The sequence below is a fragment of the Podarcis melisellensis genome (genome assembly GCF_964234715.1).
Source record: "Podarcis melisellensis genome assembly, chromosome: 1".
NCBI classification, from domain to species: domain Eukaryota; kingdom Metazoa; phylum Chordata; class Lepidosauria; order Squamata; family Lacertidae; genus Podarcis; species Podarcis melisellensis.
In genome coordinates this window covers 69,566,548-69,588,571 of record NC_138528.1, presented here as the reverse complement: position 1 = coordinate 69,588,571, position 22,024 = coordinate 69,566,548, and the positions used below count along the sequence as shown (strand labels likewise).

Genomic DNA, 22,024 nt, shown 5'->3' with positions numbered 1-22,024 from the left:
ATGTTGGCTGGACAAGCTAACTGTTTGGTGCATTTGTAGCTGGTTGACTGACCAAACCCAAGGAGTGTTCACTAATGGTGCCTGACTATCATGGGTGGAAATGACAAGTGGAGTGCAGCAGGATTCTGTCCTGGGCCTGTTATTTTGTTCAATGTTTTTATAAACAACTTGAATTAAGGAACTGAGAGGATCCTCATCAAACTGGAGGTTTTAAGCAGAGGTTGGATGGCCATCTGTCATGGATGCTTTAGTTATGATTCCTGCATTGCTGGGGGTTGGACTAGAGTCACTCGATGACCATTGAGGCCCCTTCCAACTCTACAGTTATACGATTCTATGATTCCGTAATGGTCTGCCCTGAGTTGACAGAACTGGCTTTAGAATCAGCTTTCAATTGCAGTGAACTACACAGCATTAATCTGACATTCAGTATTTTTAAAAGCAGGGGGTTCCTTTTCTTTCTATAAAACACTTTGTTTTAAATATAGCGTTAGCCAAGTTTTCTGGTGATCATTTTCCCAGTTTCCCACTCCTAACCAGAAAACCTCTTTCCAGGAAAAGACTCAAAGTGACAGCCTGGTCAAATTGATTTCAAAGGCGACTCGTATTTCAGAGCCTTACAGTCTGAAATGGCTTCTCTGTGTATTCAGCATCTTTGTTACAGCAGATGCAGAGCTGGCCCACCTATGAGGCAAGGTGAGGTTTCTGCCTCTGGCAGCAGGATCCAAAGGGGCAGTGGAAACTGGCCTACAAGGAATGTGTTACCCACTGCTGTTGCCGTCTGGCACCAATGGTTGAGGTGAGCTCTTTAGAGGCCAGACCTGCTGCCTCCTCAGCACCTCCCCTGGATGCCACCTCTACAGCAGCCTTTCTGCAAATAGGAGGTGTTGCTGGTTTCCTCCCACCCTTGCTCCCCGTGTAGATCTTTATCACCCACCCCTTTGTTCCTGATTTAGATCTTCGTTCATTCTTTCTTCCCTGGTTGGGAGGCATCATTTTGGGGTTTGCCTTGGATGCCAGCCCTGAGCAGATGGATGTCTTCTGTTTTGTGCTTCCTTATGATACCCTCGCAGCATGTTTACTCACAAATCTCTTTTGCCAAGTTCACTGTGTGCTAAGGATTGAAGTTTAAATATACTTAGAGCTCAGTCCTATAAATGTCTACATGGAATTCACTGAATTGAGTGGATTTGCATCCTGGTAAGCATGCCTAGAATTGTAGCCTAAAACTACCCAGCAGCCAGGAATGTATGTTTTCTGCAATCCTTGATAAACCGGCAGATTCTCCATCTACATCAATCAGCCTTTGTGATCCTGGTGCTGCCACCCCCAAGTTTTGGACTATAGGCTACAGCATGGAGACTGATGAGGATTGGTCCAAAACATCTAGAAAGCAGCTGACTCGGGAAGGCTGATGTACATCCTCACTCTCAGTAACAAAGGGAAATACTGCATGGAGAGAAAAACATTAATTTCTCCATCTTATCTATCAGAATGTAGACTCTGACTTGCTGTAGCACACAATGGTCATAGCCATGACTAGGGTTCCATTGCGCTGGGAGCAGACACGGAACCAAAAAAAAAATGGCTTTACATATGAGGGTGTCTGCAAACAAGGGATTTATTGGTTTAGAACATTCAAATTGTTGCTTTCTGTTCATATTCTATAGCATCAGACATTAGATAGAACATCCAAGTGCCGTGCTGAAATTTAGCAAAGCTCTGTTGAATCTGATATCCAACAGTGACCACTGCCAAGAGTTTCAAATATCTGCATAGTAAATCAGCAATAAAGAAAATGTTTAAATGAAAGATCAGTTTCTCAATCCATGTGTATCTAAAATACTTTTTTTAATCTTGCATAAATTCACAAATGATACAATATTGTAAGTGTATTTTTTTAAACATACTGTACAATCATGTCAGTTAACTGTTTTACATCAAGGCACAGCACACCATATCTTACAGATATACCTTGATAGGCAGCAATTTAGTGTAATCCCCGAGATTTGGCAGTATTGCCAAGATAAATAGCATGGGTCATATTTCACAGATATGCTAGAAGATAAATAAGTAAATAAATAGATGCTGTCACATTTTATTTGAAATAGAACTGCATATAAAAAGAATATACAATAATTTAATTTGAATAATTATCTTGAGATATATATATCTCTTATATATATAACAGAAGTGCTTCAATTTAATTTCAAAACAAAAACATTTCTTCAATATTAGAAGGATGCAAAAATGAGTCTTTTATTCGGCCATCTTGATTTATGGAAGAAAGTTGCTTTCAAGAGAAATTAAAAGGCGTTTGCTGCTCAGTTTCATGGCAATCTGAAAGAAATCAAATTGGATGTTACACAAATTTGATAGAGCAATCCTATGGAGAGGAGAGTGATCTTTGATGGAGCCACCTACGCCCTACCACGTAGCTTTTCTTTTCCTGCTATTTCTTGGGGGTTGGGGTTGGGGAGAGAATGAGGAATGAGGGAAAGCCTTTCTTGGCACACACACCAAACGCCCTGTGCCAGGCCCCAATGCCAGTACAGCAGCATTTGTGGTGGCACTTTTTTCCACTGCATCACATAGACATCTGGCAATGCTGGGAATTCAGGGAAGCCCAAGGCATCTTGGCCCTTTTCTCAGGGAGCATTGAACTGCTTCCCAACATTTTCTGTTTCCACATACCTGAGCATCCCAGAAATGACCCCCCTGAGTAATTAGGACACTGGGTAACTGATTGCCACACCTCATACAATGGTTGTTGGGTTTAAAAAAACCCAAAAAAACCATCAAAGGGGGTTGTTTTAGGAAGCGTTTGCTTGAAAGGTATTAGGGCAGTTATGATATGCCAACGGATGACCAGATTCATGTTTCAGCATTTAAATTAGAAAAAAATACATTAAAAATGTACTCTCTCAAAAGTCATCAATTCAGATTGGTGAGATATTAGAACCTCAGGCGACCTAAATGATGAAGAAAACAAGGTGATCCACTTCTACAATATCTGAGCCATCTCAGGAGCAGCCTTGACAAAAGTGACTCAAATGGTTTCTAAGGACAGGAAGAAGAAAAATTCAGAATTTGTTTGGATGGCCTGAGAGCAACACTGTATTCTTACTACTTTTCTGCACTGATGCCAACTCACCCCATGCTATTATACTAGAGGAGAATCTTAAGTCAAGGCCAGGGATCTAGAGTGTCCATTCCTCACCCTTTAACTTGGAAGGAAAATCTGGAAGCATTCCAGGAGAAACAGAGCTAGCCGGCAGTGCCAGTTCAACATCCATTTCAACCCAGTGGGGAAATCTCCATGCAGAAATATACAATGCTGTGGTAACAGCACAAGGAGGCAGCACCTTAAACACTGGTTTAGGAAAGCAAATCTAGACATACAGAAGCAACAGGTGCTTTCTCTCTTTTCTTAGCTATTGCTGATTTTAATTCCTATTTTGAATGCTTTTATATACTTGTTTTTAACTGTTTTAAGCAAGAATTTTAATGTTCCATATTCTATATTTTTTAAACTACTTACAGATTGTTTTAACAATCAAGTTGTATGCACTTTTTGTTAAATAAATAAAATAAAATAAGGGGGAAATGGTGGGATCCTGAAGCTTTCTCCCAAACCTAACTAACTCCAGAGGTATGTGGAAAGACTAGAGTACAGGGAAGTGAGACAAGAGTATGGAGTCTCACCGCCATCTTGACCTCTAAAAGAAAATCCTACCGCTCCCATGACATTTCACACATTTCATTCACTAATCATTAAATGGCAGTAGTTGGGCAGACTAAATGCATGGCAAGTAACACAAGGATTCTAAATGAAACCCCAGAATGCCTGCATTACATGTTAAGATGTACAAATAATTCATTTGGTTTTATGATTGTTTAATATTTGGCTTCCATGAAGCATCCATTACTTGGCCAATAAATTTCAGTTCTTGTAGCTGAACCATTTCAGCTCCAGTCCTAACCCCCACTGTATACAGTGGGGCTTCCTTTTGAATAGGAAAGCATATGATTGCACTGTTAACATCAAATGCAACCATGAAGATCTAGTTCTGCTATGTTTATTCCAACTAAATATTAAGGTGGAAAAATGACCATCTACATACTTTCTCCCTAATATCCTCCTGAATTTGTAAAAAAAAAACACCCAAAAACCCACAAGTAATTTATTGATGAGAGGGGATGGTTTAGAGATCCTGAAGTCTTTCAGAAGTTGCTGAACTACAGCTTTGATCATCCCCAGCTAGCATGGCCAAAGGTCAAGGGGTTACAGGAGCTGGAGACCGACAAACTTTAGAGGGACACAGGCTTCCTATCCTTTCTTTAAAAGTAGCAGGTGAAATCCTGTTCTTGATTTGAGATTTTGCTTTTCATGCTCAATGAGGTCCAGAATTCATATGACATCCAGCCAAGCACTGAAATGTATATAAATCAGTAAGACATTGATATTGCTGAAATATGTCTGTAATGCACTTACCATATTCCAGGGGTCATTCAGCAGATTACATCTGAACATTTCTTCTTCGCCTGCCAAAACCTTTTGATCCAACGTTGGTGGGTACAAAGTTGTTCTTGCCCACTCCTCCTGACCTACTCAGGAAGTCTGCCAAACGATGGGTCACACAGGTGGCTGTGTTGCATGCCCTCTTCTGAGTTGTCACGCTGTTTTCCGAAAGAAAGAATTCAGATCTGAGAAACAGAGCACATCTTTCAACAACACCACATTTTATAAGCAAAATCCTGGAAAATGCCTGAGAAAGTAAAATTGTGCTGGTGCTTTATATCCATATTTAAAAGATTTCTATATTGGGTTTGCTCAGGCTTGAAGCAATGGACTTCTGCAGTGCTATAATGACAGACTGCATTTCAAAGAGACCTTGACATTTGCTCTATGGCTTCCCAGATATTTCTAACCATCAGAGATTGTAATCCTCAGCCTGATCGCTCAGAAGTAATGTTTTTTTATTCAACAGATGTTGTCTGTAGTCAGGCAATGCAGTGGGCAGATGACTGCCCCTGAAAATGCAGTTAGACCTGCTTAATCAGAAGTGAAGCACATTATCTCAGTGCTAACCAGGAAGCAAGTATGGCTAGCCTTGCAATCCTTATAATGGAATTATATGCCCATCTGTTCAGAAGGAGGCCCCTCTGACTACAATGGGTCTTACTCCCAAGCAAATGAGTATAAGCTTGCTGCCTTGGTGCACTGGAATTCAGCCAAAAGGCAAATCATAGCATACTGGCACAATGGCGCAAATGCCATCTGTTGGGAGAGTAAGGGTGTGAGAAAGATGCCTTCACTTCCTGTTTGTGGGCTTCCCAGAGACATCTGATTGGCCACAACAGGAAACAGGATGCTAAACTAGATGGGCTGTTCTCATGTTCTCAACCTTGCAAAACCAATCACTTTTAAGTTCCACTGATTTCAGTGGAAAAATAAGTACTGCCAGGGCTTACACTCAGTATAAAAAATAATAATTGGGATGTTTAAATTACAAGCAGACACACCTTGTAAATCAAGGCAGACTGTACAATGTAACCACAAGGGATACTGAAGAAGGCCCCATTCTCCACATGTTGCTAGCCAATATAAATTACTCCTGTACCTTACATAGCTTCATGCAAAATCATTGAACAATGAAATAGAAATAAAGTATTAAAGCTCTTACCTGGATGATTTCAATCAGAATATAACTTTGGTAACTGGCTAACGTTTCTAATATTTGCAAACTACGTATTGTACTGCTACAAATAGTATAATGGGTGACTGATATATATATATATATATATATATATATATATATATATATATATATAGTCAGTGTGAAGTTTCCCACTGACTTCACTGGAGAAAAATTGTCACCCTGCGTATTCATCCTGCACTGAGCAAATATCTTGCATTTTTAAAAGGCTTATTTAAGCATGAATCCAAAGCAGTCACCCTGAGCTGAACACCATTAAAACCATGCCCAGAAAAGCCATCTTTTTCTTTTTCTTTTTAACTGATTTGCACCATTCATAAAATAGACCTAATCCTTATAGAAAAATAGGTTTATTGAACAGTTGCATGGCCAGGCATGAAAGAAACATTTATTTATTTATTTTACAATGCGTAGCCAGAAATCAAAGGATTATTATTTGTAAAATAAACATCTAAGAAAATCAGTTGAAAATTCGAGGCAATGCTAGTCCTTACTCATTTTAATTTGGCATGTTCTATTCCCCAGTTTCAGCCAAGTCCCGTTCCCCCCCCCCCATATATGTGTTATATTCTTAACAGCTGCAACCCTAAGGATGTCGACTCAGAAGTCAGTCCTATTTGACTAAATGGAATTTACTCACAGGTGTGTGTGTGTGTGTGTGTGTGTGTGTGTGTGTAGGATTGCAGCCTGAATTTCCTAACTTGAAGTTGTTTCACTCCACATTCTCACTCAAAAATAGATTCAAAAGAACATAGCAAAATTAGCAATCAAGGTTAGATCCACATGCATCAAAAAAGAGGAGGAAAAAATATAAGAGGAAGAGGAGATGAGAGCCAATCTAGTTGTTTCCGAGGGCTTCCTCATAGTTTGCATAGCGTTCGTTTTCCAGGTCATTCAGCACATTCCTTTTCTTGCCAGGAGTTCCAGCCCCGACGTCAGTACGAGGGTAAGTTTGCAATTTGTGCAATTCTTGAGACAGTTTGCCCAACACACAAGTGCTCAGGTTGGCACAGCGTTTGGAAATAGGTCTATCCAAGCTGCAAGGGGAAAAACATGCCGAACAAAGTAACAGAAAACCATGCGCAGTCATCATGCCTTGTTATATCCCATCCCCACCCCTAGCCCAGACTCAACGAAAACCACAGCAGGAGACCAAACGACCAACAAATAGGCATTTAAAAAACGACAAGACAATCTCGACGCAGTGCCGGTGCAACAAGGTCCATGCAAAAGGGCTCTGTCGGAAGGAGGATCGGGCTGTAGTAAATGGCAAGTGATTAATCGCTCGCTTGCTTGGGATGCTGACAGTTAGCGATCCCGGCGGGACGCGAGGAGGGACAGTTCAAGATCATCCGGCATGCATGGTGAGTCTCATTCATCAGCATGCTTTGCAACCGGAGCTCATTAAGGAAGTGCAGGTGCAATTGCAAGACTCGGCCTGGAGAGGGAAGGGGGGCGCTGCGTGCACTTGGAAGGCCGCCTCGCCTCTTTTCAACGGCATGCACTGACTCGGGCGCGCGCAGAAGCTTGAGTTGTGATGAGAAGAACTCTGTGCATTTCTCACGGGGGGGTGGAATAAAACCAAGACGTACCTCTTGCTGCCCCACTTTACTCTAACCCCCTTTCTTTCAACTTGCAAGGCCTCTCTCTTTTTTTTTACGAGAAGAAAAAGTAACTCAAGAAGAAGTAACCCAAAAGAGAGCAAGTTAAGAAAAGAGCAATCTGAAAACCCCAGTTCATGGCTATCAGAGTGGGATCATCAGGATGGCGGGACCCAAGGTCTCGCAGGAGCTGGGTCTGCACATCCCAGGGAGGAGAAGAGGTCCCATCAGCTGATCTGCCAGGAAAGAGCCCGCACTCCCAGAGAGGAGAGTCCCCCCCCCCGCCCCGATCCCCGCTGCGACCACCCCTTCCTACCTCCCCGTCGACCTGTCGCTCTCCTTACCTGTTCCCTTCGCTCGCCCGCTCCAGCTCTTCCCCCAGGTATTCCTTCACCAGCGCGCTTAACAACCGCCGGGCTTCGTAGTCGCCCATGCTCCCTCGGTCTGTGACAGGCTCCAAGCCAGGTCTGTGGGGAGGGAGCGAAGGGGGAGAGCTCAAGGCCAGAGGCGCTCTCTCAAAGGGAGGGGTGCTCAAGGGGGCGGGGGCGGGAGGGTCCTTTTTCCAACCCAACTCATCGATCTGCTTGGGGGGGGAGGGATCACAGCACCGCACACGTGTAACTCGTCCATACACACGAGACCACACTCGCTGAGCTTGTTAACTGGGCGTCGATTGCCCTCTCCTTTTCTTCCTTAACGAACACAGACGAGTGTCCCTGTTTCACCACGCGCTGAAAGGCGTGGGAGGTGGGGGAAGCCTTTTTTCCTTCCCTGCATCACCCCCACCCACCCCACTAGGCTGATCCGTGTCAAGGGATCTTGCCCAAGCGGGCAATCGCGCGCACTCGCGTCCCTCGGCGCCAAGCCTTCCGTTACCCGCCCCTCTGCAGAACCGGCCGCGTTTCCTTTCCAAATGCTGCCCCAGGCGCTTTTCTGGCGATCGCCAAAGCCAAAGGGGCGTTCAAGAGAAGTCTCTGCATGCAGACCCTTGTCCTCCCGCTTGCTGCCTCTTACCTTAGCGGGACTGCCCGGGAGCTGTCCATCAGGCACACCACCAAAGCATAGACAGCCAGGAAGGAGCACATCTTCACCATGGCCATAGCGTTGTCTCTGCAAAATCAACAGAACTGCCGTTCAGAGAGGGGCCATTTCCCACGCTTTGCATTTTTCCGGATCCCATCCATAGCTGTCAACTTTTCCCTTTTCTTGAGAGGAATCCTATTCGGAATAAGGGAATTTCCCTTTTTAAAAAAGGAAAACGTTGACAGCTACGATCCCATCCTAACGCTGGAATCCTGCGCAAACTCACTTGGGAAGAAGCCCCCCACTGGATTACGGCCAGCTCTGCGTTAGCATGCGTAATAGGATCGAGGTTCTAAGGATGCTTTAATTTCCTAGGGTTTTTTATAAAGGGAGGGAGGGTCATGGGATCATCTGCTATTTGCATCTAGGTCCCCCCCCCCCAATTTGGTAGGATTTGTGTGTGTTTTATTTTCGAAGTGTTATCTTCAAAGAATGTCTATGTCGCCAATGCTCAGGTAGGAAGAAAATTGGGAAATTTCGCAGAGTTGATATATAGCTGGAGGACAGAAAGCAACCAGGTCAATTTCATCAACAGATGGGGACCAATACTATGAAATCGTTGATAATATTCACGCCATGCTGGGAATCGTGTCGAGCGCGAAAGATCAAAGGAAAACGAATAAAATGCGGCCAGATCTGCATTTATAACTGCATGTAGAAATTTTGTGTATTTTGTTTTAAATTGAAAAGAAGGGTGGGGAGGCATAATCCTTTGCGCTGAAATAAATGATTACTTGAAAAATCGGGGGGAGGGTGTCCTCATTTAAATAACTAGCCCTGTTACGGAAATGAGGATTTTAAAATTGTTTCTGAAAAACAAAATCCAGGAATTATAAGGAATATAATACATTTGCATACGCAATACTTTTGTTTAAAAAGCTCTGTGGCATCGTAAAGGAAACTAATATATTATGCCAGGAGTTGAGTCTCTAGTGTCCAGATGAGTTCATTACGGTGAAATCCTATATATAGCTACTCCCATTGAATTCAATGGAGACATCTTCCTAGTAAATGGGTATAGAGTTGCAGCCCTACTCATTTTGTAAAACGGTTCCTCTCCCCCTCCCTGCCACGCCTCTGGGTCCAACACCTTCCTGCACCTGATGGAAGCAGGCAGTTCCCTTTTTTTGCTCAGACTGCAATAAAATAGTTTGAAGGTGCCACGAGACTCTTCTTTGCTGCAGCAGAGTTACTCTCGGGGGCGGTCATCCCCAGAGGAGCATTCCCAATTACACGAAATTAGGTTTCTTGAAGGCATCTCCCACGTGCCCTTTTTGCACGACTCTTATTGATAAAATACTCAGAATTAAACGGGCAGCCTCTAGTCTACACGAACGAAAGGGGGATTTTCACCTTGCAGAAAGGGAAATGGTTTTAAACTGCCGTTCTGCAACCTAGGCGTTTCTCTGCGCTCACGCCTTTTCCGAAGCAAGTGACTAATAAATAATACCTGTCAAAGCATATCTGGGGGAAAAGCCGTTCTGCTCAAGAATCCAAGGAGAGAAGCACGAGACGCCACAAGACCCAGCAACAGCCTAACATCCTCCGAACTAGAGGAGTTGCAAGTTCTCCGCCACTGAGAAGCCTTTTCAGCACTCCCTGGACTGGAAAGTCAATAAAAGGAGAACGCACTTACCTTCAGATGCAAAGCTTGTTGAGGAAAGCGTAGTGCAGGTGGCGGCCTCGGTGTGCGTTTCCCAGTCGTGATGGTCTTCCGTGCCCAACGACCCCCTTTTATATCTACCGCCAGGGCAAAAGTGTGTAGGCGTTCGACGAGCTGCCCGCCAGCCAATCAGCACCTCGGTTGTCAACTATAAAACCAATCCACGCTTGACCACGAAACCCCAGCTCCCGAATTACGTCATCCTCCAGTCACTGAGTATTCCATTCACAAAAAAAATTGCCAGTCATTTAGGCACATCTGATAGGTTTATTTGCATTGAGGTCATCGGACGAAGAGAGAGAGAGAGAGAAAGGGGGGGACGCGGGGAGGGGGGAGCGGGACATATCAGACGATTAATGAAATGTAAGGGAAATCGTCTCGAGTCATTAATAATATCCAGGCCACCCCATACTCTCATCCCTACAAAATCTACCGTACCTTTTTAATGAACAAACCCAAAGGGCAGGTTATTTACTTATTAGAGGCGACATCTACTGCAAAAAATGCTGCATTGCAGAAAATGGAAGTTGGCAGCTTTCCTTTTTAAAAACTTCTTTGTGTATTACAATGGCCATAGTGGTGCTAGTGGATGTGTAGAGAATTCGGCTCTTGACGTTTATTACGGAGTTGGCATCCATCCCTGAATAAGCGCAAGGCTCTCGCTTCACCAAAACCCAGCGAGCATTTCTCTGGGGAACACTTTTACAATGCACAGCCCTTTTTTATCCCACACATTAAACAATGTGCATCTCAATCCTATGCATGTTTACTCGGAAGTAAGTCTCTCAGTGCTCAACGGATCTCACCCCCAGCTAAGTGTACATGGGATTGCAAACCTTATTTGCAATTGCGATCCGAAGCACAGGGAGGGGATATTTAGGATTGCACATAAAGGCCACACCGTTCCTGTACCTGTGAACGTGACAGTGACATATCGCCTAACCTGCTTCGCAGAATACCCTAGAGAGCCTTTATAAACCCTTTATAAAGGTTGACATCCCATGTGAAGCTACTTAAGAGTAAGACCTCAGTGGTGACAGCCTTCTGAGGCTGCTCCGGTATATTTCCCCGAGACACCGAATTTAACAAAGCTGCGTTTCCTGTGTAAAATGTTTAAGGTCTGGTCACTTTGGCAAGGGCGGGGGGACCTAACGAAGAAGCCTGCGGGTCGATGGGAGGGATCAACGAAACTCCATTCAAACACCAAGTCAGGGGAGTCACTCGTGTTACCTTCAGGTTAATTTTTGCACAAGCATCAAAGAAAGCTGAGGTGCTGAAACCTTTGAACACCCTTCCCCCGGTATCTAAATCACACTAGGCAGAAAACCAGAGCAGTGGCGTAGCGTGGGGGGTGCAGGGGGGCCGGCCGCACCGGGCGCAACATCTGGGGGTTAGGGTTAGGGGGCACAAATTACTTGCCTTGCTCCGGGTGCTGACAACCCAGGCCACGCCACTGAACCAGAGGCAGCCTGGTGATCCATAACCCCACTCCAACCATTGAATAAATGGGGATTGAATCAATGGGGGAGGGGGTGCCCTGGTGCAAAAGCAGACCCTTTACCTGTTTCTCACCGGGAAGATAGGGGCCATTCTCCGTATTTCTGAATAAGAATCGTGATAAGTGTATGTATTGAGTTATACAGAGGTACCTCGGGTTAAGTACTTAATTCGTTCCGGAGGTCTGTTCTTAACCTGAAACTGTTCTTAACCTGAAGCACCACTTTAGCTAATGGGGCCTCCTGCTGCTGCTGCGCCGCCGCGGCACGATTTCTGTTCTCATTCTGAAGCAAAGTTCTTAACCGAGGTACTATTTCTGGGTTGGCGGAGTCTGTAACCTGAAGCGTATGTAACCCGAGGTACCACTGTATATTTAAGATCTCTGCATTGTGGAGATCCGCCGCCAGCACTTCGAGCGCGTTTGCCTTGCTCGCTACAGCAGGTCCCCCTAGAGAGGGGGGTGCAGTGCGGACGGGAGGCGCGCTACTGCCTTGGAGCCCCCGAGGGCAGCGCTGCCCCGCGCAGGGACGGGCTCAGGGCGTCCCCAGCCAGTCAGCCCGGAGAGGACCGACCGCCGCTCGCCTGCTCTCTCTGCCCAATGCAACCCTGGTGCCAAGAAAGAGCCCCCGGCGTGGCATCGCGGGGGGGGCGCAGCTCCCCGCGCCTCTTGCTGCAGGAGGTGGCAGCGGACAAGCCGTCGGACCGCACGCACGCCAACCCCCCTCCTCCCGCCCGCCGGGGTGTGTGCCTGTTCCCGGCTTGAAGTGGTCACGTTCCGCCCGGCAGGGCTCCAGCTGCTCGGCGGAACCGCGGGCACTTGGAGCGCCAAGCGCCGCGTCCGCAGCGGAGGTGGAGGAGGAGCGGTGGGGGGCGAGGAGCGACAAGGGGCGAATCCATCACTCTCCAGGGGACTCTTAGTCATGGCCTGGCTGCCGCCGAGTCGTGCCTGGCGCGGGGACACCTGCTCCTCCCGGCAGGATGTTTGGGTTCCCGGGAGGCGCTAGACATAACAATAACAAGCCACCTTCGCAAGGAAGCCGGAGGGGGAGGGGTGTGTGTACTTTTCCCCCTTCGAGGGGTGTCCTTTTTTTCTCGAGAGGGAAATCTCGTAATCCGCGGGAGATCCGTCTCTCATCGGAAGCCGGATAGTTACAGATCGCCTCGTCTCCTCTTTGCGCCTACACAGCAAAGCTTGCGTGGCAGCTTCACTGGAGAATCAAACCGCGTTTCCTCCCCCCGTCCCCCGGTAGGATTAAGAGGATTCCTGGTTTATCAATCTTCCTTTAGCAACAAGAGAAGTCCCGGCTCCGTCTCGAATTTGCCACGTGGGGGCGGGGTCTAAAGAGGGCGGGGGAGGGGAGGTTGTTGGGTAGCTTGTTTGCAAAGTCCAGAGCACGTCCGATTTCTCTTCCCCTCGTCTTTCATAAAAGCTTAGCGAGGGCTCCCCGGTGTCCTCGGGGCCAGCGCGGGTCTCTCTCTGCTTGGCGCCAGGATGATCCCACGTGCAGGTGAACCTGGGATCGGGGAAAGGGGGCGCGCAGGCGGCTTTAGAGGCGCCAGGGAGGGCTGGTGCTCAAACAGCCCGGTGTCTGGTTAGTCCCCACCGGGGAGATTCCTGAGCTCTAGAAACCTTTCCCTGCCTTTCAACGCTTTGCCTTCTCATTTGTGGCTGGGGGAGCCGATACAGGCTGGGCAGCAGCAGATAGCTAAGGTGTGGGGCAAGGATCGTCCCGGAGCATCAATCTAAAATAGGGCGGCGGGAAGAGACTTTCTCCACAGCCACCCTGGCCTCCTGCCACGCTATATCTCTCCCCCCAGTCCAGACCCAACCGGGTAATTTTTTTTCCAGAGGGTGATGACCAAAAGGACTTTCAAAGAGTAATGCTGGATCCGACCAGCGGCCCATCTAGTTCTGCATCCTGGTCTCCCAGTGGCCAAGCTGGATGCCCGTGGGAAACCCGTGTGCCGGACCCCAGAGCGCTCTCCCCTCCTGGGGGCCAAGGGATGGATGGGGAAAGGCAAATGGCCACCGCGAAAAAAATCTGTGGCTGCCACAGCCCTGCCAAGGAGGATGTGGAAATGCCCTCCTCCTGGTTAAAGCGAAGGGTTTCAGACGTGATTCCAAAGTGAGTGCCACTCTTAACAGGAGAGCGGATCCTATTCTCCTGTTAATTTTATCACCGGCGGTCAATGCCAAACCACCCGTGAAAAAGCAAAGAGAAATTCCAATAGATATATTTTTATTTTAAAAGAAAAGAATGCTTTTAGGTTTAGAGCAAGATCAGATTGGGGGTGGGAAGGATGAAACATCACACCTGTAACGTTATGGTCCTGAACATTTCCTTCTCTGCAATGTATGGCACCGAGTAGGCGCTCAGTCCTCTGCTTGGGAACGAATTAGTGAAGCGGTTTCTGGCGGAAATTTCTAGATGTCCAGCCGTTAGAATAAAGAAGAGCGTGCCCAGTATTTACTCCTGAGTAGTCTCATTGGATAGATGGGTTATGATCGTCGAAGGCTGCGAGTACAATTTCTTGGGAGTTAAGTCCTGCTGAACCGATTACTGTACAGTATTAGCAACTTCTGAACAAACGCACATAGGATCGCGCTGCCCATTATGTAGGCGACCGCTTGAGGCACGCTTTTTTGAGAAAAGTCTCATTGAGCAGTGAGGTCTACCTCTGAGCAAACACGCTCGTTTCCCAATTCATTGGATTTGGAAATAGGAGGGAAACAAACATTTGGCACCTGTGTGGTCAGCCTGGAAAGACTAATAAAACAGAAGTCTCCAGTTGGCAAAATGTAAAAAGAGAATATTTTTAAAGCTCTATATGAGAGCCCCCAATTTCCCCTTACTCTTTCGGGGGCTCCGGTGCCTTTAAAACTTGATTGACAAACAGAAACCCAGCAGGTTAATACTTCCTACCATTTCATGTGCTCAGCTTCAATATGCAAACTTCCCTGGCTGTTTCTGGCCAAAGGAAATCGGTCCTTTGATCTCTGACGTCACAGCGCAACCCTAGCCCTGTTTACTCAGAAGCGTGTCCTATTGAATCCAGTGCGGGATTACTCCCCAGGCGTGGGGGGATAGGACTGCAGCCTAAACTGGCAAAGTAAAATATGGTGAAGGATCGCAGCTCAGTGGCACGGCATCTGCTTGGCATGCAGAAGGTCCCAGGTTCAGCCCACAGCGGCAGCGAGGAGACACTCCTCGCCTGAAACGCTGCTGCTTGTCCGTGTAGAGAAAACTGTGCTGAATGGACCGTTGTGCTGCTGTGTGGAATCGTCTGGCAGTTCCCCGGTGAAGATCTGAGGGCTGCAGGCACAGCAGAATCACAGGAAACTTTAACTCCTTTCCTCTCTTAAAAGGGCTTTATTTCTTTATTCATTCATTCATCCGTTTCGTCTGAATCAACAAACACCCTGTTTAGACACAGGATTCAATATTCCCGCACGAAGCTCAGAGCAAGCAGAAAGCAGTCGGGTGCTGACCAATCCAGGACCTGCCTGATTTCCTATAATGTTAGTATATGATTTTCAGGCACAGGGTCGACAGCCTGGACGTGGGTAAAGCTACTGTTTAGAATCCCACATAAAATGTCCAAAGGAGCGTCAAATTTGATCTCAGGTAGTGGTTGGAGGGTGAAGGGGTCTAGAGACAACCCCCCTAAATCTCTGACGTGCACAGGGATTGGGTCAGAGCAGTAGTAAGGAGTTGCAGTTGTCTTGGGGGGGGGGACAGGATTGCTGGGTCTAAAAGAAACGTTAAAGCAATCTTGTAGCAAGAGTTCGTTGCGCTTTTCACAGAATCATAGAACTGGAAAGGATTCCCCAGGGTCATCTAGTCCAACCCCCTGCAATGCAGGAATTTTCACACACACACACACACACACACACTTTAAGGAAGGAGGGTGGGGAAATTGGGGAAAGAACAACTTGTGTGCTTGCTATTGAAAGAATCTGTGGGATACTCCTCAAACCAAGATGCTCTTGAGCCACAAGGGTTGAGAACTGCTGGGTCCTTGTGAGGGTGACCAGTCCTCAGAAAGGAGCAACAATGCCCAGCGCTTTAATGGGATGGGGATGTCACAGATGCCCTGGTAGTGTGGCTAGTTGTTCAGCAAGTGATGGACCTGGGGGCTGAGGTCTAGGGCCTCACAGACAGCGGGATATGATGGAAGCAGCTGCAAACAGGCCCTGCTCACCACAGCATCTTTCCTTTCCCCTTTTTCTTTTAAACTTGCAGGGAGGACATGGCCAGCTGGACATGTATGTGGCCCTCCTCCAGATGTTGCTGAACTACAAAAACAAATTTAGACAAGACTTATAAAATATATTGAAATAAACAGGGTTTGGAGTCTTTCAAAACTTGGTTCAGAATGTCTCACCAAAAAATGAATTCCCCCATGATTCACAGCCATTAAGAAAATTAGTGTCACTGTGGGCTCATTCTAGCTTAATACCTCTGGGACAAGTGAACTGTTCCTTTAGCCAACACTTTTTTCCTAAAAACTGAAAGAGTTAAAGAAGCCAGCTGTCTTTTATAGCAACTGGCTGCTTTGCAATCAAAATGAGTCAAGCAGCATGCGAATGCTCTGGGTTAATCCCAATTTCCTGCTCAGCCGCAGCCAACAAATGTTTTGAGCCAACTCTGATGACATCAGTTAGGGCAGATCTACTCCACAAATTTAAAGCATATCTAATGCATATTTAAAGTGCGTGCCTTATCCCAAATAAGCCTGGTAACTGTAGTTTGTTAAGGGCTCTGTGAACTGTAGTTATGTGAGTTGGAAACTACAGTTCCCAAGATCCTTGGGGTGGGGGGGGTCATGTGCTTTAAATGTATGGTGTGGATCTGCCCTTAATCTGTTGAGAATAGCAACCCACAAATTGCTGGATTAAAACTCCCATTATTCCTTTCCACTGGCCATGCTGGCTGGCTGGCGTGGATGGGAATTGGAGTTCCAACAGCATCTAGAGGACCATAGGTTGACCTGATGAAAGAGTTTACATAGGGACTACATCTCAAGGCGTGCGTCTAACCCAAAGCCTTAGGGTTCTTAGACATATTCAGGTGTACAGTTTGACCCATCTCATCACTAATGTGACAACTTTTTGCTCCGAGTTATGATTTGTTGACGATGAGTTAGAGTGATGATCTACCCACAAAAGTCCAGGTAAGGAGAGGAGAGTTATTTCTGATCTAGGAGTATCATCAAGGTAACAAGCCAGAGAGTTCAGATGGGAGAAGTGAGAAGTTTGTTCTGTCTCCTCCCCCTCAGTCACTATGATCCCTTCTGCTATTCTGTTGGGCTCACCTGGAGCTCCCACCACCCACCTCATTTTCTGCATCCATCTTTGTTTCCTGACTTCACCACTTATATGAGAGTTCCTAGAGCAGGTGGAAGTGCCAGGTGGATTTGTGTTTACAAGAATAAAAAAAAACGCATTTCTGGAAAAAAATGTGTTGACTATATTGTATCTGTTAAGCAATGAATTATTCTGTCTCTAAGCGCAGTAACTGTAAATACAGTAATTTAGCCATAAATGTAGATAAATACAGGTAGGCATGCTTGTCCATAAGAATAAATCCAACAGTAAAAAAAGCGTAGTGCATTTTATTAGGACCAGAACACTGTCACGAAGGAGTGAGCAAGCTTCCCCAGAATCTTCTTCAGTCTGGAAAATGTCATTATAAATATAATAATGACTTATTACGACACAGTAAAATTAAGCAACATGGTTGGTTGAACTGACTCAGCTTACAGGATCATTTCCCTTTCTTTTTTTGTTTTGCTTGAAAAGGGGTGGTTGTTTTCCATTTAGTAGTTGAGAAATTTAAGACGAGCAATTTTGGTGAGCAATATTTGTTGAATCCTCTTTCCCTCCTCTATCACTGTGGCTATAGTTAGTGTATCTGTTACAATACCAAAAAAAACCCCTAAAGTTGTGTTCTATCTGCCTCACCTAAATCACCCTGAAATCAGCTGAGATATTGCCCAATTATCTAGTTATCCCTTTATTTATTATTACAGTTCTATCCTGCATTTCCTCCAAAGAGCTCAGCTTTGTATACATAGTTCCTATTTTATACTCACAACAACCCTGTGAGGTAAGTAAGGCTGAAAGACTATGAATGACCCAGGATCACCCAGTGACTTTCATGGCTGACTGGGGATTTGAACCCTCCTAGGCTCCTAGACTACCATCCAACACTCTAACCACTACACCAAACTGGAACGTCTCCTGCTTCTTGTACAATGTTGTCTAAGCTGTCACTGTGCCATAAATGCCTTAAACCTACCAACAGCTATTTAATTTCCTACATTTTTATTCTTCACTTTGCCCAACGTTTCCTCCATGGGCATGTGGACAGTGTTGCCAACACAGTCCCTGATTGATTGCCACAGGCTGTGCTTCTGCTGTTTCTGTCATTTTAATGAGGTTTTTTTTCTATTTCTCCCCTCTTGACCTGAGCACATACAGTGGTACCTCGGGTTAAGTACTTAATTCATTCCGGAGGTCCGTTCTTAACCTGAAACTGTTCTTAACCTGAGGTACCACTTCCTGCTGCCGCTGTGCCACTGCTGCATGATTTCTGTTCTCATCCTGAAGCAAAGTTCTTAACCCGAGGTAATATTTCTGGGTTAGCAGAGTCTGTAACCTGAAGTGTATGTAACCTGAAGCGTATGTAACCCGAGGTACCACTGTATAGGAAACAGTAGCCATTTTCCTGGTGTTGTGTTGAAGTACCTTCCCACCGGTAGAAGGTAGAGTATAGAATTGTTCCGTTCAAAAAGTAAACCCTCATTGAAAGATCATCTCATTTAATGTACATTTGGCTCTTTATTTACTTAATATAAAACTCACACAGATTTAAAGGATTTGAAAAAATTGTTCCCCTGGAAGGAGGGGGGTGGGCTCATGACAGCACAAGACTCTAGCCAATCAGTGCATTGGGAAGTGCTGTGCAATGGACTCCAACAGGTGGGTGAGACAGCCTGTCAACCATCTAATGCAGGCATCCCCAAACTCAGCCCTCCAGCTGTTTTGGAACCACAACTCCCATCATCCCTAGCTAACAGGACCAGTGGTCAGGGATGATGGGAATTGTAGTCCCAAAACAGCTGGAGGGTTGAGTTTGGGGATGCCTGATCTAATGTTATGCTGACACCAGGTGACTGACAAGTGAATTGTCCCACCACCCATCAAAGTTGGCCCATGGTGGGGGGAAAGGCCAAGAAGGTCCAACAATGTTTCTTCTTTTATGCTGCTATGTAAAATAGTAGAAGGAGGTGATAGATCCAGCACCACAATCAGTTCCCTGGCACTGGTTGTTCCTGTATAGAACACCATGTCTGTATTTCTTCAGTAGAAATTTATGACCTCACTGAAAATGTGCTAACTTTCCTAACATAAATTTAGATAAGCATCTCATGATACACCCATGAATTCATAGATGCCTTCATAATTTCTCATTTAGATTTATTTGCAGATGGAGGAGGATGTTCCCTCGTTTGAACCGTCTCAATTGCTTCACACTACCATGGAAATATTTTTCCATCAGTTATTTTCAAAGCATATAAAAGGAACTCGTTTTTGTAGATTTGTGTGGGCACACAAATTTAATAGGATGTTAAATGGAGGCTGTCCTTAAATTCAGTAGAATACCCTGCCTGTCGTGGAGATCTGACATGATTTGGTCAAGCCAGTCTAAACCATACATGAAAGCTGTTCAAATTACATAGTCTTTCAAATTACAGAATCTGGAGTGGAAGCATTGTAAGTGGACTGCACTGTAAATGATTTGGAAGCTCAATGTTCCTGCTTTGAACATGAGGCTCAATTATCGTGAGATAGATTTATATCCCCATATCTTTTGTACGCCAGCTGGAGAAGGCTGTGCTATGGAAGATAGCATTCATCTCTCTCTCTCTCCCTCCCTCTCTCTCTCTCTCTCTGTGTGTGTGTATTTGTATATGGGGAAATTTTGCTCCAATATACATTACTTTACATTTGCTTGCATTGAATTGCATTTCCCATTTTACAACCCATTCATTTACTACCCATTTGGAGAGGTCCTTTCTTTTAATGACCCTGAAAAAATTGGTCCCATCAGGAAACTTGGGACCTCACTGCCCAACCCTAACTCCAGATCAGTTATGAACAAGTTAAAAAGCACAGGTCTCAAAAATAATATACATAAATAATAATAATAATAATAACAAAAAGGTTAAAAAGTAATAAAAAGAAAGTATGACAAAAACTGATTCCAAGATTTTTGCGTGTACTGTTCAGAAATTTCCAAGGGGATTGCCATGTTGCAGCAAAAAGTTCTTGCCACCAAAACATTTTAATTAAGATAATAGTAAGTATTTCTGATAGTATCAACATGACTTATGATTAATCTTCCAGATAAAATCTTCTTGGCACCTCATCTACTGAAAGTCTTATGAAACAGAGTCTCATACTCCAAATGAAAAATTAGCATGCTTATTCAACATGTTTTTCCTTAAAGGGAAAAGGAAAAGAAGTTTCTCTAAAGTTTTTTTTATTATTATTGCAGATTTATGTAACATTTTGTTACGGCTGTTCTAAACTAACTATTACTGTGCTGAAAGCTGTCCTCCAGTTTCCTGAACATTTTCTTTCACTATAAAAGAGGCATTTTAATTGATTGATTGATTGATTGATTTTGCCTCATTCTCAAGGCAGATGAGATTTTTTTCATTATTCCTTTAGTTTTGTACCTAATTGATTTGTAAAAAAAACAAAGACAAAAACAAACCTGGGTGGTAGTGGTGGCAGGAATGCTCTGGAGGAATTTATCTTGAAGTCAGCAGAGCTTTTGACAAACTTTTCCAAAATATTTTGATTAGCAAACTGGTTAAGTGCATGCTAATGATGATGTCACCTAGTGGATTCATAAATGGTTAGAAAACTGTACACAAAGAGTGCTCATCAAACTGGAACAAGGTAAGGAGTGAGATGCTGCAAGGCTCTGTCCGAGGACCAGTACTCTTCAACCTTTTGTATCAATAACTTTGATGAAGGGGTGGAAGGAATCCTTATCAAATTTGTTGATGATGCAAAACTGGGAGGGATAGTAAATGCCTTAGAAGACAGGAACTGTATTCAAAATTACCTGAAGAGCATGGGAAACTGGGCTGCCAATAAAATAAATTCAGCAGAAACGCCAAAGTTCTGCATTTAGGACTAAAAATAAAATGCATAGGTATAGGATGGAGGGCCGGCCCCAGATATTGGCACCTGAGGCAAATAAAAAATTGGCATTCTCCCAACTGTAGCTTGTGAAGGGTGCTTTTAAAAATACAGCTGGGGCTCCTCACCCCCGCATCCTAATGCTGATCTTCACTCCTTGCTTGTTTCTGATCCTGATCTTCACTCCTCTCTCGTCTCTGAATGTCCCTCTCCCTGAGAGAGAAAAACGTGCTGGCTGTGAACCAATTCCCTTGAGCGCCTTTTCCATCACCCACCTCTCTCTCGCAGCAGCACACAGTGGGGGGTGGCAGGCACAGACATGCCACCCATCACAGCTCTCCAGAGTCTGCTACCTAAGGCGGTTGCCTCACCTTGCCTCATGAGCAGGCCGGCCCTGGCTTGGCAATAGTACACGTGAAAACAAAACAAAAGCAAGCTGAACATGAGCCAAAGAAGTGTGATGTGGCTGTGAGGAAGAGGAAGAAGATATTATTTTAGGTTGTAGCAGTAAAGGCTTCCAAGCTGCAGGAAACAATAGTTCCACTTTATGTTGCACTAGTCAGACGTCATCAGTACAATCTCCAATTCTGGGTAGACAAATTGGAATGAGTTCAAAAGACACCAAAGACAATTGGAGATGTGGATCATAATTCCTATGAGGAGGTTGTAGGAACTGTGTGTGTTTAGGCTAGAGAAGACTGGAGGGAAGAACATGACAGCACTCCTCAAAGACCTGAAGAGCTGTCACTTAGGCGAAAGACATAATCTCTGATCCTCAGGGCAGTTCACAACAGTAGTGTAACTAGGGTGGTGCAAGTGATGTCTGAACACCAAGTGCAAGATGGGTGGGAGGAGATTCACCACTGCCTACAGAACGCAACTTAAAATCATTATTATACCATGAAATCTCACACATTCAAAGATGATTTTCACATTTATTTAGTTATCTGAAAATCAAAATTACCCACATGTAATTATTAAAACCATTATAAACAGTTAAGATTAGTTTCGATCATCCCTTGTGACAAATTTAATTTTTTTTATAACAAAATATGAAAACATATATGAAATGTGTTCAATTATTGTTCAGTTATGGAGGGCAGGGCTAAATCTAATGAGCTTAAGTTACAGGAGGGTAGATTGATGAGTCAGCCTAAGGAGATGTTTGTTGACAGAAAGAGCAGTTGTACAATGGAAGGGCTCTCTCTATTTGCAAACATTCAGTCAGATGCTGGACAGC

General features: G+C 44.9%; 1 protein-coding gene and 1 long non-coding RNA gene across 3 annotated transcripts; one reads left to right on the top strand and one right to left on the bottom strand.

Annotated features, from left to right (window-relative positions):
• Positions 1-1,864: 1,864 nt before the first annotated feature.
• Positions 1,865-10,115, bottom strand: CALCB (calcitonin related polypeptide beta). Of its 2 annotated transcripts, XM_081889429.1 has the most exons (5): positions 10,041-10,115; positions 8,336-8,431; positions 7,666-7,788; positions 4,496-4,680; positions 1,865-2,340 (listed from the first exon to the last, which is right to left on the bottom strand). In XM_081889429.1, the coding sequence occupies exons 2-4, from the start codon at positions 8,419-8,421 to the stop codon at positions 4,521-4,523; spliced, it is 369 nt and encodes a 122-aa protein (XP_081745555.1). In that variant the 5' UTR covers positions 8,422-8,431; positions 10,041-10,115; the 3' UTR covers positions 1,865-2,340; positions 4,496-4,520. The 2 variants fall into 2 exon arrangements, with proteins under 2 accessions (XP_081745555.1, XP_081745554.1); XM_081889428.1 differs by lacking the exons at positions 1,865-2,340; positions 4,496-4,680 and adding an exon at positions 5,844-6,757.
• A 2,877-nt stretch (positions 10,116-12,992) lies between these two features.
• On the top strand, positions 12,993-16,062 carry LOC309367178. The gene is made up of 3 exons (XR_014166945.1): positions 12,993-13,072; positions 14,932-15,084; positions 15,809-16,062. It is a non-coding gene; the product is annotated as an uncharacterized lncRNA (long non-coding RNA).
• The last annotated feature ends 5,962 nt before the right edge of the window (positions 16,063-22,024 follow it).